Source organism: Chelonia mydas, chromosome 1 (genome assembly GCF_015237465.2).
Source record: "Chelonia mydas isolate rCheMyd1 chromosome 1, rCheMyd1.pri.v2, whole genome shotgun sequence".
In the NCBI taxonomy this organism is placed as follows: domain Eukaryota; kingdom Metazoa; phylum Chordata; order Testudines; family Cheloniidae; genus Chelonia; species Chelonia mydas.
In genome coordinates this window covers 109017692-109032751 of record NC_057849.1, presented here as the reverse complement: position 1 = coordinate 109032751, position 15060 = coordinate 109017692, and the positions used below count along the sequence as shown (strand labels likewise).

Below are 15060 nucleotides of genomic sequence, written 5' to 3'. Positions count from 1 at the left end.
ATGAAGTCCCTTTCCCTGCTGCTAGAGTCTTTGGCAGAGAAAGGCTCCAGAACAGGGGACCTTACACTGCTAAAAGTAGCAGTGTAGACAGGGAGGCACTGTTTGGGTGTGTAGAGAGGCGTGTAGATACATAACCTTGGGTTCTGGCTTGCCTCTTCTCTATTTGCCTAAGCCATGCCTCACCAGTTACATTGCTATTTATACCAGGGCTAGCTGGCCATAGAGTATCTGTCCACTACACGTCACTCTAAGTGTAGACCTGCCCTAAGTCATTCTTATAGTAGTGTGGATTCATAGATCTAACTTCTGAAAGTGTCCTGTTAAGAGTGTTGGGAAAGTGTCACATGCAGGTTGTACTAGTATGAAGAGTATATATTTAATGAGTGTTTGAGAGTGGATAATTAAAACATGCAGTACTGGAAAAAGGATCCAAGCCTCTTTATTTTTGAATCCCATTCCCATTGACATCAGTGCTGCAAGATCAGTGAGGAAAATAGATTGCTCTATTCAAAATGCCCCTCTTCTGTAGAGTACAAAGAAAACTGAGGCAGGGACTGGGTTGTGATCACTGCTCCTGATTGGCTAAGAGTAGCATACAGCCTATTCTTTCTGTAACTCCATCTCCCCTGGCCTCCACCTCAGCCCACTTGTCTCATTTACCTGTTTGTCTTGTCTTTAGCATGTCAGTTCTCTGGGGCAGAAGGATTTGAATCAAAATGGAGTACTTTGTTTCAACTGTCTTGTTCTGACTTGACTGTCCCTACCCAATAGCAAGAATGTAGAAGCAGAGCACTGCAGTGAGCTCTTCTCTTACAGAGATTTCATTACTTTTACAAAACATACAATGAAGCATCAGCAATAATTAAAACTAAATTACGCTTGTCAGATGAACAAAGCACATGGTAGTGATGCATTCACTTTTTATTTTGCTCAAATGGGGCAAGGTTATCAATTGGCAATCGAGGCCAGAGCAAGGGCCAGTCTGTTGCTGCCCCTGGAGCAGCCTACCTGGGTGATTGTGACTTGAGGAATCACTTCACCTATGTCTGATTTAGACTATTCCTATTCTAGGGTTTGATTCAGCAAATCTTTACTCAAGTAATCCTAGCAAAGTCAGGGGGATGCTTTGCAAGTACTTACATGAATAAAGTTGTGCAGGATTTGGCCATATACCACTGGTCTCTGAAACAGTAGCTGCATTTCCCCCTAGCAATGGGGACACTTCAGTGAGAGGGGAAAGTGATTCATTTATTTGTAATACACAATCAGTTAAGGTCTCTTAGGATCAGCATAGATGAACAGTGCTGTACAAATTCAAACTCCTAATTATTTTCAAAGTGAAGTAGCCATATGTCTACTACAACAGTCCTCAATCCTGTCTTTGGAAAGGGAGAGAAAAGACAGATTGGACAATAGATTTGTTTTGAGGGATGAACTACAGTTAAATATTTACAGTATTAACATTACAACACAATGCAGGTTGACCTTGCTGAAACCAAGTTGCTGCATCCAAGTGGTCTTTGTAATTGCAGTTATGGATTTGGTGCTGTCCGGACTTTTTTCTTTTATTCCGTTTTTTGTTTGAACCACATCATATATCTTGAAGTCTTTGTGAAAATAAATGGTTCCCAGTTACTTACATTAGTTGGCCAAGCTCCAAAAATACCTGTCAGAAACCAAGTGCCTTTGTAGTCATGGGCGATAAAGTTTCCTCCTGCCAGCTGCCCATCCACAGGCTCTGGGTGATGTCCGCAATACTGTCTGTTCGTAAGACTTGTATTGAGTATTTGTTCACATTCCCTTTCAGGAAGGTAGGAGACCTGCAACTCAACTAGTGAACCTCTCACCTCACTTTCTTCCTGTTTCCAGCCACTGACAGTGCCTGCCAGCTGTGGAATCAAAACATGTTCTGCAAAGTCTTTGTCAGGAAGACATATAAAATGCTGATAGTTGTTGCACTCAACGTGCTCTCGAAGTTGTAGCAATGCAAGGTTATTCTCACCAGTAGCTTCGTCGTACCGCATATGTATGTGTTTCTCAGTCACATCTATTACCTGTCCAGCTCCATGCATGCTCTTATTCCCTGTGAAGTTATGACATGGTCACTGCTCTTAGAAATAGTTTTAGCATCTGTCACCAAAGTTGAACACAGATTAATTGCTAATAGTTAAGGGAGTTATTCTGCCAACATAGCTACTACCATGATTATACCCTTGTTTCACAGTAAAGACAGAGGCTAGTAGTAGGTGTTGATTTTACAGCAATTAAGCATATCAGATCCTGGTTATACAAATTTTGAAGATGCTTTTTAACTCTTCAGGAGCATATAGGTGTGAGTGAATAGGAAGAAACTATAATTTCAGGATGACAAAGTAAAATATACAACAAAAATTGGGGTGAATGATGATGAATGAACATTGCCAATTGTTCCCTATAAGCAAAATATTTTTAAATGCGGACACTTTGTTTCCTAGGATAGACCAAATGTTCTGAAATGGCAATTTTTATATGTAAACTCTTTGAAAGTACGCTTTGACAACACAAAAACGTAGATTGACAATCAGTACGAAAAGAAGCGTGATCACCTACCAGTCCTAACCCTGATACCAGAATGATTGTGCAGAAGGGCACACTCAGCTGTAGTCAACACAAAGTTGCTCTTCAAAAGAACACCTCCACAGAATCCTTTCCCTTCCAAATTTAGCAACATGACCTATAAAACAAAAAACAGTAAATTCTGCTGTTGTCTTTAACTTTGTAGTATTATGGGATAAGAGCAAAATATTGAATTATTATAAGCGGCTAAGATTTGTAATTTAATTATCTTTAAAATGAAATGTCCATAATCTGCCCTGTTAGCCCCAGGGATCCTATTCCTATTTAAGGCTGCAGAAAACCTCCCACTGATTTAAATGGGAGTTGGACAGGACCTATCAACAGCTGCAGTTGCAAAGAAATCAAATAGGGTTGTAGTAGTGAAGGGAGAAGAACTTAGCACTAAATATCGAATAATATACCATGTATTATGAAACTGACAGTTCAGAAGGGGCTCCCCTTACATAAGTACTGAGACATAGGACTTCCAAATTATATTGAAAAACGGTAGAATCCTGCTATATTGATACTTGATGCACTAGTAAGTTTTCTAGTAGGGCAAAGGTAAGTGCAAGGAATGAGATGCTGCCAAGGGTAATTTATAAATTGTGACATTTAAATACAGTAAGTTTTTTATTTTTCAAGGAGGTTGACTACAAAAGTTTGTAATAATGGGTCTTGCTGTCTTCTGTCTATCACCTTTTTGCTTCTACTTATCTGACCTCTTGTTTAGTTAAAACTTAAAAAAAAAAACATTTTAAGTACTCAAAGATAAGGTGTGTTGCATCTGAGAACACAGCTTTACTATAGACGTTTCTACAATAACAGTACTTCCAAAGATCTCTATAAATACCTGCCAAGGGAATCCTCTGTGGCAAGTCGTCTTAATTTCCTTCAGCCTCATTATTTTAGCGTCATCAAGTCTGCCACATGCACACTGATCTAGGAATGGTTAAAAGAAAAAGACGTGCAAAATTTTTGTGGCGATGTTTGAAGATAATCATTACCCTGAACATATTGTGGTGTTCCCACATTAACGCTTTAAGATCACTGGTTCTTCCCCTCCCCTGCCAACCCCCCAAAATAGAGGGCCAGATCCTCAGTTTCTAGTAACTTGCTAATGACTTTGGAAGATCAATGGTTCATTGTTTGCTTCTTTCATAATTTCCCATTGCAACAAGTGCTTGATATCTATATCAAACAAAATCCAACCCTTTGAAACTTATCTTTTCAGTTTGTGAGCTCTTGGGGGTAGGGACCTTGTTTCACTATTTGGCTGGACAAAATAATATTCTCTCTTATTGCTATGGTCAAAGCAATTCAAAACACTAATTATGAATATACTATCATGTGCTGCTGGGAGGTACAGTTTTGGAGAAAAGGTCGCTCCTCTACTACAAGATTTAAACCAGTAACATCACTTCCACCTAGTGAACATTTGCAATACGTTACACCAGGTATTACACCAGGGGCTTCCCTTACCCTGTCAAATATTTAACTGCCTAATAGGAGGCAGGGATTGGGCTTATATATACTGAATTGGTGAAACATCCACCTCACTTCCAAAGGGACTCCAGCCATCTTCTGGATTGGGGGAGCAAAAGTCCCTTTCATAAGCAACGTGGCCCTGTTCTTCTAGCCTATATAGGGAGGCCCAACATGAGACCTTCTCCAGTTGGAAAAATGATGACATGGCCTAAAAGGACCCCCACCCTTTCCAACCACTGAGTCAAATTATTCATGGCTTCCACAGAGCAAGCAGGTGCTGTGTAGGCCCCATCCTCCCTGTTCCTCCACCCCCACAAAGTAGCGCTGCTATATCACCACAGAAGTGTCTTTCTTGCTTTCTCAACTTGTCTGCCGATGAGATAATTTGCCAGTTGTGCCTAAGTGTGTTGTTTCTGTGGTATGGCTATAAATGTCAGTTTGGAGCTATGCTGTGATTCAACAGCCGTCAGACAGACATGTCTAGAGGCTACTGTGTGTGACGAATTACCATTGGGGAGAGGAGAGGGATGGAAGTAGGAACAGAGTGACCATATTTCCCAAAGGGAAAATGGGACACTGCATGGGGCTTGCCTGAGCCATCCCCCATGTGGGGCTGGCTCAAGCCACCTGGCCTCACTGCGGTCGTGCACGGCTGGCGTTGCCCTTTGCCCCCCCCCACCACCGCCCAACATTCCTCTGCACCTCACTCGTGGGGCACGCCCCACTTTCTTGGCAAAACTGGGCACTTATCCCATTTGCTTTTGCCACGTGATGATCAGTTGGCAAGAGCAACTGGGACAAATACCCAGTTTTGCCCCCCCAAAACATCAAGATATCTGAGACAGGGCTTTAAAATGGAATTGTCCCAGCCAAAACAGGACATATGGTCACCCTAAATCAGAGGGATCAGAGGGCTATTTGATACTGAGCAGTGTGGGTGTGTCAGCTGGTGGAAGGGAGAAAAAAAGTGGCCTAGCTGCCAAGGAGCAGTGCCTCCTAAAACCTTGGTGCCAGACCATAACCCCATTCATACATGTGTAGAGGGGCCTCCACACCTGGAAGGGAGCTCAGCTGTCTTTGAGACATTGTCCTTTCCCTCAGCTGGACCCAGCAAAGCCCTCTTTGCATAGGCTAGGGTATTCTCCTCGTGGTAGTTGGGAACAGAGAGGTAGGACTCTTCCGCTTGATACTGGGCTTCCCACTCTGAGAGTGGATATAGTCTCATGCCAGCCTGTACACATAGGTCAGAGCACTGTCCCACTGATGTAGGAGGATCAGTGCTGCTCTCACAGCTATTCACTGCATAGGCATGTGCTACCCTCATTGCAGCAGGAAGAGTTGATCTCATGGCAGCAACCACAAAAAAAGACACAGGCAAAATAAAAACAATGGGCCTGATTCTCCTCTCACACCTGTTTTAAAGACTAACCAATTTATTTGAGCATAAGCTTTCGTGAGCTACAGCTCACTTCATCAGATGCATACTGTGGAAAGTACAGAAGATCTTTTTATACACACAAACCATGAAAAAATGGGTGTTTACCACTACAAAAGGTTTTCTCTCCCCCCACCCCACTCTCCTGCTGGTAATAGCTTATCTAAAGTGATCACTCTCCTTACAATGTGTATGATAACCAAGTTGGGCCATTTCCAGCACAAATCCAGGTTTTCTCCCCATCCCCCCCACAAACACACTCTCCTGTTGGTAATAGCTTATCTAAAGTGATCGCTCTCCTTACAATGTGTATGATAAATAAGGTGGGCCATTTCCAGCACAAATCCAGGGTTTAACAAGAACGTCTGGGGGGGAGGGTAGGAAAAAACAAGGGGAAATAGGTTACCTTGCATAATGAGAGTGGGGTGGGGGGAGAGAAAACCTTTTGTAGTGGTAAACACCCATTTTTCCATGGTTTGTGTGTATAAAAAGATCTTCTGTACTTTCCACAGTATGCATCCGATGAAGTGAGCTGTAGCTCACGAAAGCTTATGCTCAAATAAATTGGTTAGTCTCTAAGGTACCACAAGTACTCCTTTTCTTTTTGTGAATACAGACTAACACGGCTGTTACTCTGAAACCTGTTTTAAAGACGTAACTCAATTGACTTCAGAGGAGACGCTCTTTACACTGGAAGTGTTTGGAAAAGCTGGGCCAGTGAATGAATTTTAGGATTTGCTTTGCTCTGAAGCTGTGTTTGATCAACCTTGTATTCATTTTTCCTCTGGAAAGTCGTCATTACTGGAACCCTCAGGACACCTCCTTTTGGTTCACTCTAATGGTCTCAGTGCAGTAATAATAGCTCCTATTGATGCCGTTCCTCCAGCCTGCCTACCCTGGGACTAAGCATGCTCTCTTCTGTCTTCTTTTTATACTTACCTCTTGGAATGCATGATTTCTTATCTTCCCCAAGTTCATAGCCTTTTGCACATGAGCAGCGGTAGGACTCAGATCCTGGATAGCAGAAGTGTTGACATCCCTCTCTAGTTTTGTGTTGACACTCATTTTTAGCTAAAGAGAATAACAAAAGCAAAGCACGAAGAAACAATAATTGAGCAATAAACTGGGATTTTCTTGCACATCATGGGCCCTATTTTGCTAAGCAATGACGTTTGCTCACTTTTCATGCTCTTCTGAGCTCATCATTTAAGCAATTCTTGCTACTCCCTCTTTTTAACTTCTTGGAGAGGTACTGAGCCTCGGCAACTCCCATGAAGTCATTGTAAAGTGAATTGCTCCCTATGCCACTGGATCAGGCTGGATGTATTTCAGGATTGCATTTGTAGGTTATACTAGCTAAAGTAACACTGGCTCTTCTCCACATGGAAAATGCCATGACATATATTTGTAGGTATTGGCACTGAGTGCCAGGTGTCTTTGAAAGAAGAGAATGATTGTACTTTTTATGGAAGCACAAGTTGCTTAAAAGATAAAGGACTTAAGCTGTTCTTTTTTGGCTCTTCTTATGCTCATGCCAAGAAAATTTAAACTTAATAGCAACCAATGTAAAAGAGAACAGAAAATAAAAGAAGCACGTATTGCCTCTGAAACAGAGCCAGTCTCTTCAGCTTCCCCTAGCTGGGCAAACTCTTGAGAGTTGCTTTGGCACTAAACAATATTAAAAATAATGGGCAGATCCCCAGGACTGGACATTTGGTACCTGGCACAGCTCAGGGATGAGGAGGCACCAAAGCTGCCTTTAAGCCGTTTTTTTGGCTCTGTGAGGCTTGGGGCTGTGCAGGTCCAGCTGCAAGGGCTGAGCTAAGTTGTGCCAGTGGCAGTGGTCCCCAAGGAGACATTCCATGGTTGGGGACTGCCAGAGCTAAAGATGACTGTGGCCATTGCCAATGAGCGGCCGGTGACCTGGCCATTGTGGGAGGCTAGCCCCCAGCCCCTCCTCTTCTGCCTGAGGCTCTGCCCCTTCCCCTTCCCTTGTGCCCCCTTCCCCCACAGGAGCCCAGAGCACCCCCACTGTGGCCCCAGGCCCCAGTGCTGGGTGGCACGGCAGCAGCACCCTCAGCCTTGGAGCACCTCGCGGTGTGGCAACAGCACCCTCAGCCCCGGAGTGCCGGGCAGCACGCTCCAAGCACCCAGCAGGCAGCGCAGCCCCAGCAGCCCCGAGTCCCCATGGTAGGCTGCCCAGCCTCAGCCCCAGTCAGCCTGGGCCAAGGCAGAGCACCAGGCACTGCAGGAGGGAGCCTCCCAGAGGCGGTGCATGGTGGGGCCACACCAGGCTGTTTGCGGAGGCACAACCTCCCCCAGCGGATGAGACCCATCACCCTGCCATTGCCCCTTTTTCCAGCTACACCACCTATGCCAGAGGGGCTACACTGGCTCACAGCACCCAGGGATTCCTCCATACCAGGGCAAACCTCCAAATAACCAGTTCCACTGGTTTTAAGGCTGGTGAAGTAGCACTAAGCAGCGGATTCAAGGACCTGGCCCAACGTGTTTTTAAGTACTATTACTTTTTCTGTCCTTGTCTAGTTAGATTTATATCCATTCACATTCTTAAGTGGACCAGAAAAACAGTTAAGCTTTGTCATCAGTCAGTTTATCAGTGTAAAGGACTTTCTATAACAGAGAATTCTAAAAAAAGTAGTCAGCTCCATGTGAATGAGACTGCCTCTGTCCTCCAATTTGTCATGTAAATAAAACAGTAAATAGTAACAACTGACTAATTATAAAGGATGCGCTCAAGTTCTGAGCAAATTGCTCAAAAGCGCTTGTAAAATGCAGAGTAGACCTAAGAAGAGCACAAGTATTATTTACATTATCTTTATTCATCAAAAAGCTGCGTATCTGATGTGGAAAATGGGGGTCCGTGAGTCTGAATCCCAACAAAATACTTTCTAACGAGTCAGATCTTCGTGACTAATTAGCCTGTTCACATTGGAAGAGGCCTTGCTGGGACTCCTAATTCTGGCTCCCAGAAAATTTCAGCTTTGAATCTTTCAGTCTTTTCTAAAGGATAACATCGACATAGAGAAATTCACTTTTTAGGATAGTCTTCCTTTGTCCTTACTCAGTTCTTACTGTGGCAAACTCCCACTGAAGTCAGTGGATATTTGCCTGAGTCAGGACAGAGTAAAACTGAGGTGGATTTCCCCCTCTAACAAAAAAACCCAAAGAAAAAGCATCCTGGGAACCACGGAGGAAACCTCCACAAAGTTCACCCATTGAGTTTCCCCCAGACCATTTGATCAGATGGGCAGTAGTTTAGCTCCCATACACGCTCCCTGGGTCCCTTGAGAGGGATCCACTACAGCAGGGTTGCCAAACATTTTCAGAAGTTGGATTGTCCTGTGGGGGCACCTGCTGACCTCTCATTCATGATGGTGGGGACAATCTTCCCCACTATTTGTAATCATACAGTTTCCCTTTGGCAACTACAGCCAAAATAACCTGGAGAAGTTATATTAGGAACATATTTAAGGTAGTTTTAGATTATTCAATGCAATAGCATCTGGAAACAAGGAGTAGAGAGAGAACCATGTGACCAGCTAACAAGTGATCTGCAGACCACGCTTTGAGAACCTTTGGATGATGAGCAGAGGGCCATCCACGCAGAGGCCCTCTGCCCTGGCTCCAGGCTCTCAATCCTGCCTCCATTGTGGCTTCACTGGTGTCATGCTGCCAGGGTTTCTCGTGCCCTTTGCCGCCTCCTCAATCTCTCCAGGATAGAAGGAAGGTGACAGGGGACAGCAAAGTTAATGCAGCCGCATGCGGCATTAACATTTTAACGGATTTACCCCAGGCTGTTGAGATGAACAATTCATATCCCCTCTTCCCATGTGTCATTGTCATGCATCCTCCGCTAGGAATCATGTTTTAACATAAAACAAACAATATAGACTGTCTGCATGAGGTCCATATAGTTTCCACTATAGCCTCTAGAGGAAATGTTGCCTTACCGAAATTACAGTTCTGTCCTTCATAGGCATCTGTGCAGGTGCAGGTGTAGCTGCGAATGCTGTCCTGACACACACCATTGTGCTGGCATGGGTTTGAGGAGCACTGTCTGCCACCTGAATGAACATCGCATCAGTAAGAGCAATAGGAGTCACCAACAGTGACAAACGCCTATTAATGACAGAGCTTTCTTCCCGGCGTGGAATCTTTTACCAGCACAGCTGTTGGTCAGTCACAAATCACATTTCCTCACACCTCTGACCAACCCAGGAATGCCCGCAAAAGTTTGTAGTGTAGATCTGGTCTAAGACCCTTGCTCTGGGAATGCCCTGCCTGTGTGTGTCTGAAGCGGGCGGGGAGGGTGCATGCAGGGCTGGCCCAACTACCCACCCATGCAGATATATCTTGGGTGCTGTGCTGAGTCCTGCCTGCACCCCCTTGCTGCCATCCCTACATCTCGGGAAGCCGGGGGAGGTGGACCCCTACTACAACCCTGGCTCTTCTTGAGAGAATAAGGGCTCTTGCTGTTGCTCCTGGGGGAAAGAAGAGGCCCCTTACCACTGCCATTCCAAGGCAAGGATCAAGGTAATGGTATAGGATGGTGCTGGGTGAGTGGAGCCACACAAGGCTTCATGTTGTGGAGTGCCCAGAGCCCCAGATTAACTTAGCCCAGCTTGCATAGGGAAAACAATAAAAGAAACAGCCTATTTAATGTCATTGCATCTAGCCAAGTATTCTAACACTATTTTTTTGATTTAAAGCCTTGACTGTTAATTATTTCTCAGATGGCTTGCTTTTAATGACTCCACTCCTGCTCTTTTTTTGTGTATCTCTTCTCCCCTCACTTCACCAGATGCTTGATAAACAGTAGTAGGATACTTAAAATAAAGTGCAAATTGAATAAACTACTTGAGAGTCTTTTAAATTCCATAATCCTAACTGTAATGATCACTTCATAAAATCATTTTAGAAAAAGAGATTGAACAGTCAACTTACTGAAATAGCGAGCCCAAAACTTGTTCTGAAAAAATTAAAAAGAAATCTTGTTACATCTCTTGGCTAATACCTTTTCCCACAGATACTTTGTCACAACAAAAAATGTGCAAGAGAATAAATCTTATAGTCTATGCTTAAAAGTTAAACAGTCATACAAACTTTGGTCCTGGTCCTACCCTCTTTACTCAGGGAAACTTCCCACTGAACGCAATCAGACTTTTCCTTGAGTCAGGAGCACAGGATCAGAACCTATTGCTTTATTCCAAAATAAATATTTCTTATGAAAAAATGTTAGGGAGGGAAGAAGAAATATGTGTGGCATGTAAGAAACATCTAGACAATGATGTGACAATGCATCAATTACAATACCTAACCCCATTGTCCCCAAGTCTGGCAGTGATCACCACTTGAAATCCTCCCCCACCAACACCATCAGCTTAGGAAGGGAGCCCCAAGCTCTGTCACCTGGGCCCCAAATGGCAGAAAGTTGAGAAGTGTGTGATTTGTTGTATATTGTACCATCAGTGACAGATGTTAATTTTTTTAAATATAAAATCTGTTTTAAAGGATGTGTGAAAGAGCGGAGTTCCCCCAGGGTGTGTGTGTATTTTTGTACATTTCAGGCTGAGTTTCCTGAAGTGCAGGCATAAACCATCCTAACATTTCAAGCATCAGAACAGATGAAAAAGATTTATATAACTTAAAAAACATCTCATGATATTTATGCCAATTTCATGATTGATTTATTTGGTCCCTCTCATGATGTTTGCTCTCCCAGAATTGGCAATACTGATCGTGCTGGTTAATTGGAGAGACGACTAGGACTCTGAGGCTTTGGACCACTCCCCTTAACATTAACGGAGTTGGAGCAAGCATTAAAATACAAGGATGCCAAGTGTCACACCCATAAGTGTTGGAACGAGAGGCTCTGGGGGTGCTAATGCACCCCCCTGGCTTGAAGTGGCTTCCATTCTATACAGGGTTTACAGTTTGGTTCACTGGCTCTCAGCACCCCCACCACATGCATTGTTCCTGCCCCCTGGTCACACGTCTCACACCATCCGGTCACTCAGGCCTGCATCTGGTCCCTTAGTCCCACCGGAATCTCACAGCAGGCAGTGGACTTTTCCATGCTGTCGCTCTTCCTGGCCACTGGTGTGTGCTGTGGCGCCTGCTGAGCAAGCCTCTTTCCTGCTGCTTCCCCTGCTGGATCCCAGCCAGGAAAGATGCAGCTGGGAGCAGAGGTGTGTGTGTGTGTGTGTGTGTGTGTAACACTGCTCTTGGATTCACCCCCCCAACACACACGCCAGCGGCACCAGCCTCTCAACATCACCAACCCCTCCCAAACTCCCCCTGAAGCCCCACTACCCATATTGCTGGCCTTGGCATCCCCCTCCCCCAGCTGCTTCCCTCACTCTCACTGCAGATAGGGCCCCTGGCAAGGTTCCCTTAAAATGCACCCCATGCACTGCAGGGAGGTAGCACGCTACACAATGCTGTACTCGGAGGCATCTGCCCGCTGGTCAGGACAGGGGGCCTCCCCTCGTAGCTGCTGCTGATTGGCCCTACCAGGGAGTCACCGCCTCTTTCTTGGCCCCTTCTCCCATCATCAATCCCTTATTGGAACACTGGAGCAAAAAAAGTGTTGCAGTGCAATGGAAGATTGATTTCACATTGCAGAGAAATCTAGGCAATACTGTTAGGTCGCAAAGAATCAAACATTACTGCAGCGTAGACAGGTTCCGATGGGCTAAGAAGCAGCAAGTGTTGCAATTCTTAGAAAAACAAACAATAAAAAAATACCTACAGTCTCTTCATTGTCTTCAAATACTTCTCTTGCCTCTTCATATGTGCATCTTTCTTCTAGGCACTCTCTTTCCAAATTGCCTTGAAAGAACTCCTCAATAATTAGGAAAGACCCACGCTTATGTCTTGAGATAACTTGATTTGCATTGTTGGCTGATAGAAAGACTGAAAAGTTGGATAACAAGAGGCACTAATGTAAATATATAGACGTTTTTGTTATCTACTTCTGTCTCTTCTTAAAATAGGTCAGGAAGCAGGCAGTTTTTAATATGAAGAGAAATATGAAGGAATTGCATCAACGTTGAAGTTGTATAAGTGCATATACTGCACCAGCACTACTTTCTTAGCCCAGATTGGGCTGGGAAATCATGGAATTTTGTCCCAGTGCTTAATTTGTAATGAAAGAGGTGCAATTTTTTTACTTTCGTAACTGATGCAGCAAGCCAGGAGGTGCCAGGGCTCTGAACTGCCGAGCCTAGAGGTGCTGGGGCTCAGCCTTGGAAAGCTCTGACACAAATTAAGTTTTGTCTTTATTTTCCATTGGGAAGTGCAGGATTTGAACCCTGTAGAATAGGAAGTTAGTTCAACCTTGCCAATTCCCAGATCTCAGGGAGTCCACCAGAGGCAGGGCCATCCACATGGCAGTCCTGTATTCCTACCCTGCCTCCATTGCCCCTGGCTCTGTCCTGGACTCCATGACAATCTGGTTCAGATGGAGTCATGATACCAGGGTCTCTGTAACAAGCAAACTTATCCAGAACCCTCTTCTTCAACTGGAGTTCTGCAGTACAGACAGATTGCATGGTAAAGTGAGTGCTGACTCCATATTTAATTGCCGGCAGAATTCTTCTTGGAGGGAGAATTAGGCAAGTCCATCTAACAGCCTCTTCTCTCACCCTGGCTTCATGCCACCCCTCCAAAACAAATTCACAAAACGTGTGGAAGGGGCTTCTACAGGGCAAGGAAGGGAGGAGAAATGTTACCATAAAGGCAACACTCCCCACTTTATAGCCATTGGGAGAGGATATATGGGGTTTTTAAATCCTTCTGCAAAGATGGAGGGAACGATTTGTGCCTCAATTGTTATTTAAGGGCCCAATCTTCCACTCCTTACTCAGACTGACTCCACCAACAGTCTTGGCTGAATAAAGATGGCCAAATTTGGTTTTTAATTTACGTGTTTAGGGAAAGCAAATATAATGTACAATGGCCAGAAAAAAAGACCAGTTCCTTGGGTGGCGGAGGCTAGAACCATGTGGATCTGATGAGGGATCAAGGAATTGGGGGCCATGATACTTAGTAACAGAACAATATTGTGAAATTGTATGTAATTTCTTAGTTAAACCTTTAAAAAAAAACAAGTGAACAGACTAATTCTAGCACCGTTTATGCTGTTTTAAAAAAATCAGTTCCATGATTAAAAAAAAAAAAAAAGCTATCTAGTGCCACAATATATTTTTTAAAAAATGTGTCTCTCTCATTTTTCTTGCATGATTGATAGTGCATTTTTGTCACTAGTTTGATTTCTGGTGCATTTAAAATATCTTTTAAAAATCATATTGTGGTACATGATTGAAGAAATTCAAAGAAAATCATTACTATTATCACTGTGAGCGTAATGCATAAATGCAGAGCGTCTTTCTCCTTCTCCCATCCATCTGAGATACTCTAGAGCATTAATGCAGAAAAGTGCATCTATGCAAATCACGTAAAAGCAATGTCTTCTGGCCTTCTACCATAAACTCAATTTTCATCAGAATGATGATTAGGAAGACCAAGTGAGAAGGCACTTTATTGCACATATGGGCACTCTTTATGGATGATAAGTACGGAGTACAGAAAAAGCATTCTGCTGATGTTAATAGATGACATACTGTGAAATAAAGCAAGGTTTTTGCATCAGTAACTGTATTGTAGTTTTTGCTAAAGTGCATCAGAAAAGCAAGAGAAATGTGGGTGAAAATGAGGAGCTGCCAGCTTCAATGACAGCCTGTACTACAAAGTTAAAACAAAACCAGGCAAATAATATTTTTGTGTTTTAGGAAGATCACCACAAAACCAAATTAAAACAACAACAAAGCAAATGCCATACCTGTCTGTTCTGTCTGAAGGAAAAGGAGGACAAAAAGAAGAAAGCATATTGTCCAAAAGTGAGTTGCCATTTTTGATCCACTGTAATAGTTAACTGTAGCTTGCCTGCATTCCTGCAGAGCTTTCAGGGAAGTCACTAAATGAGAAATGTTCAAGTTTAAAGTTCAGTAACTCTAAGGGCAATGCCTGGGATCAGTGTCAACAAATGACAACCTAAAAAAAAATTTTTTTTTAGTGGTACAACAATGCTCCCATTCGAGGAACGAGGCAACCCCTTATCTTTTGGACAGATAGGGTGGAGCAGATTTGCCAGCTACCCTGAAAACTGCTGGGCAGCACCACATTTTGAACATCCATCCCATAACCCAGTCCCCACTTCGCATGACACGAAACGGGGAGAGCTGCTAAAAAGCTGACCGCTAGTACCATACATCAGTGCAGTACAGGTACAAGTTGGAGGATAACTGGTCAGAGAAGAGCACACAGTAAGACTGTTTTAGGATTTAGTAAAAAGACTGTTCCCATAAACTATTTACCAGGGCAATAACAGGGTAAGGAAATTCCTTACATTGCCTTTCCGAATCTCTGAAAATGTTCTCAACTCCATTGTACCCCAGTAAAACTCCATTGACTGTTGGGGTTACACTGAATAACCAGGAGCAGGCTTTGTTCTGTAA

General features: G+C 43.7%; 1 protein-coding gene across 1 annotated transcript; it reads right to left on the bottom strand.

Annotated features, from left to right (window-relative positions):
* Positions 1-1413: 1413 nt before the first annotated feature.
* Positions 1414-14585, bottom strand: PROZ (protein Z, vitamin K dependent plasma glycoprotein). The gene is made up of 8 exons (XM_007063894.3): positions 14385-14585; positions 12294-12457; positions 10487-10511; positions 9493-9606; positions 6458-6589; positions 3449-3537; positions 2590-2713; positions 1414-2083 (listed from the first exon to the last, which is right to left on the bottom strand). Exons 1-8 carry the CDS (start codon positions 14452-14454, stop codon positions 1566-1568), a joined length of 1236 nt encoding a protein of 411 aa, XP_007063956.1. The 5' UTR covers positions 14455-14585; the 3' UTR covers positions 1414-1565.
* Positions 14586-15060: the final 475 nt, after the last annotated feature.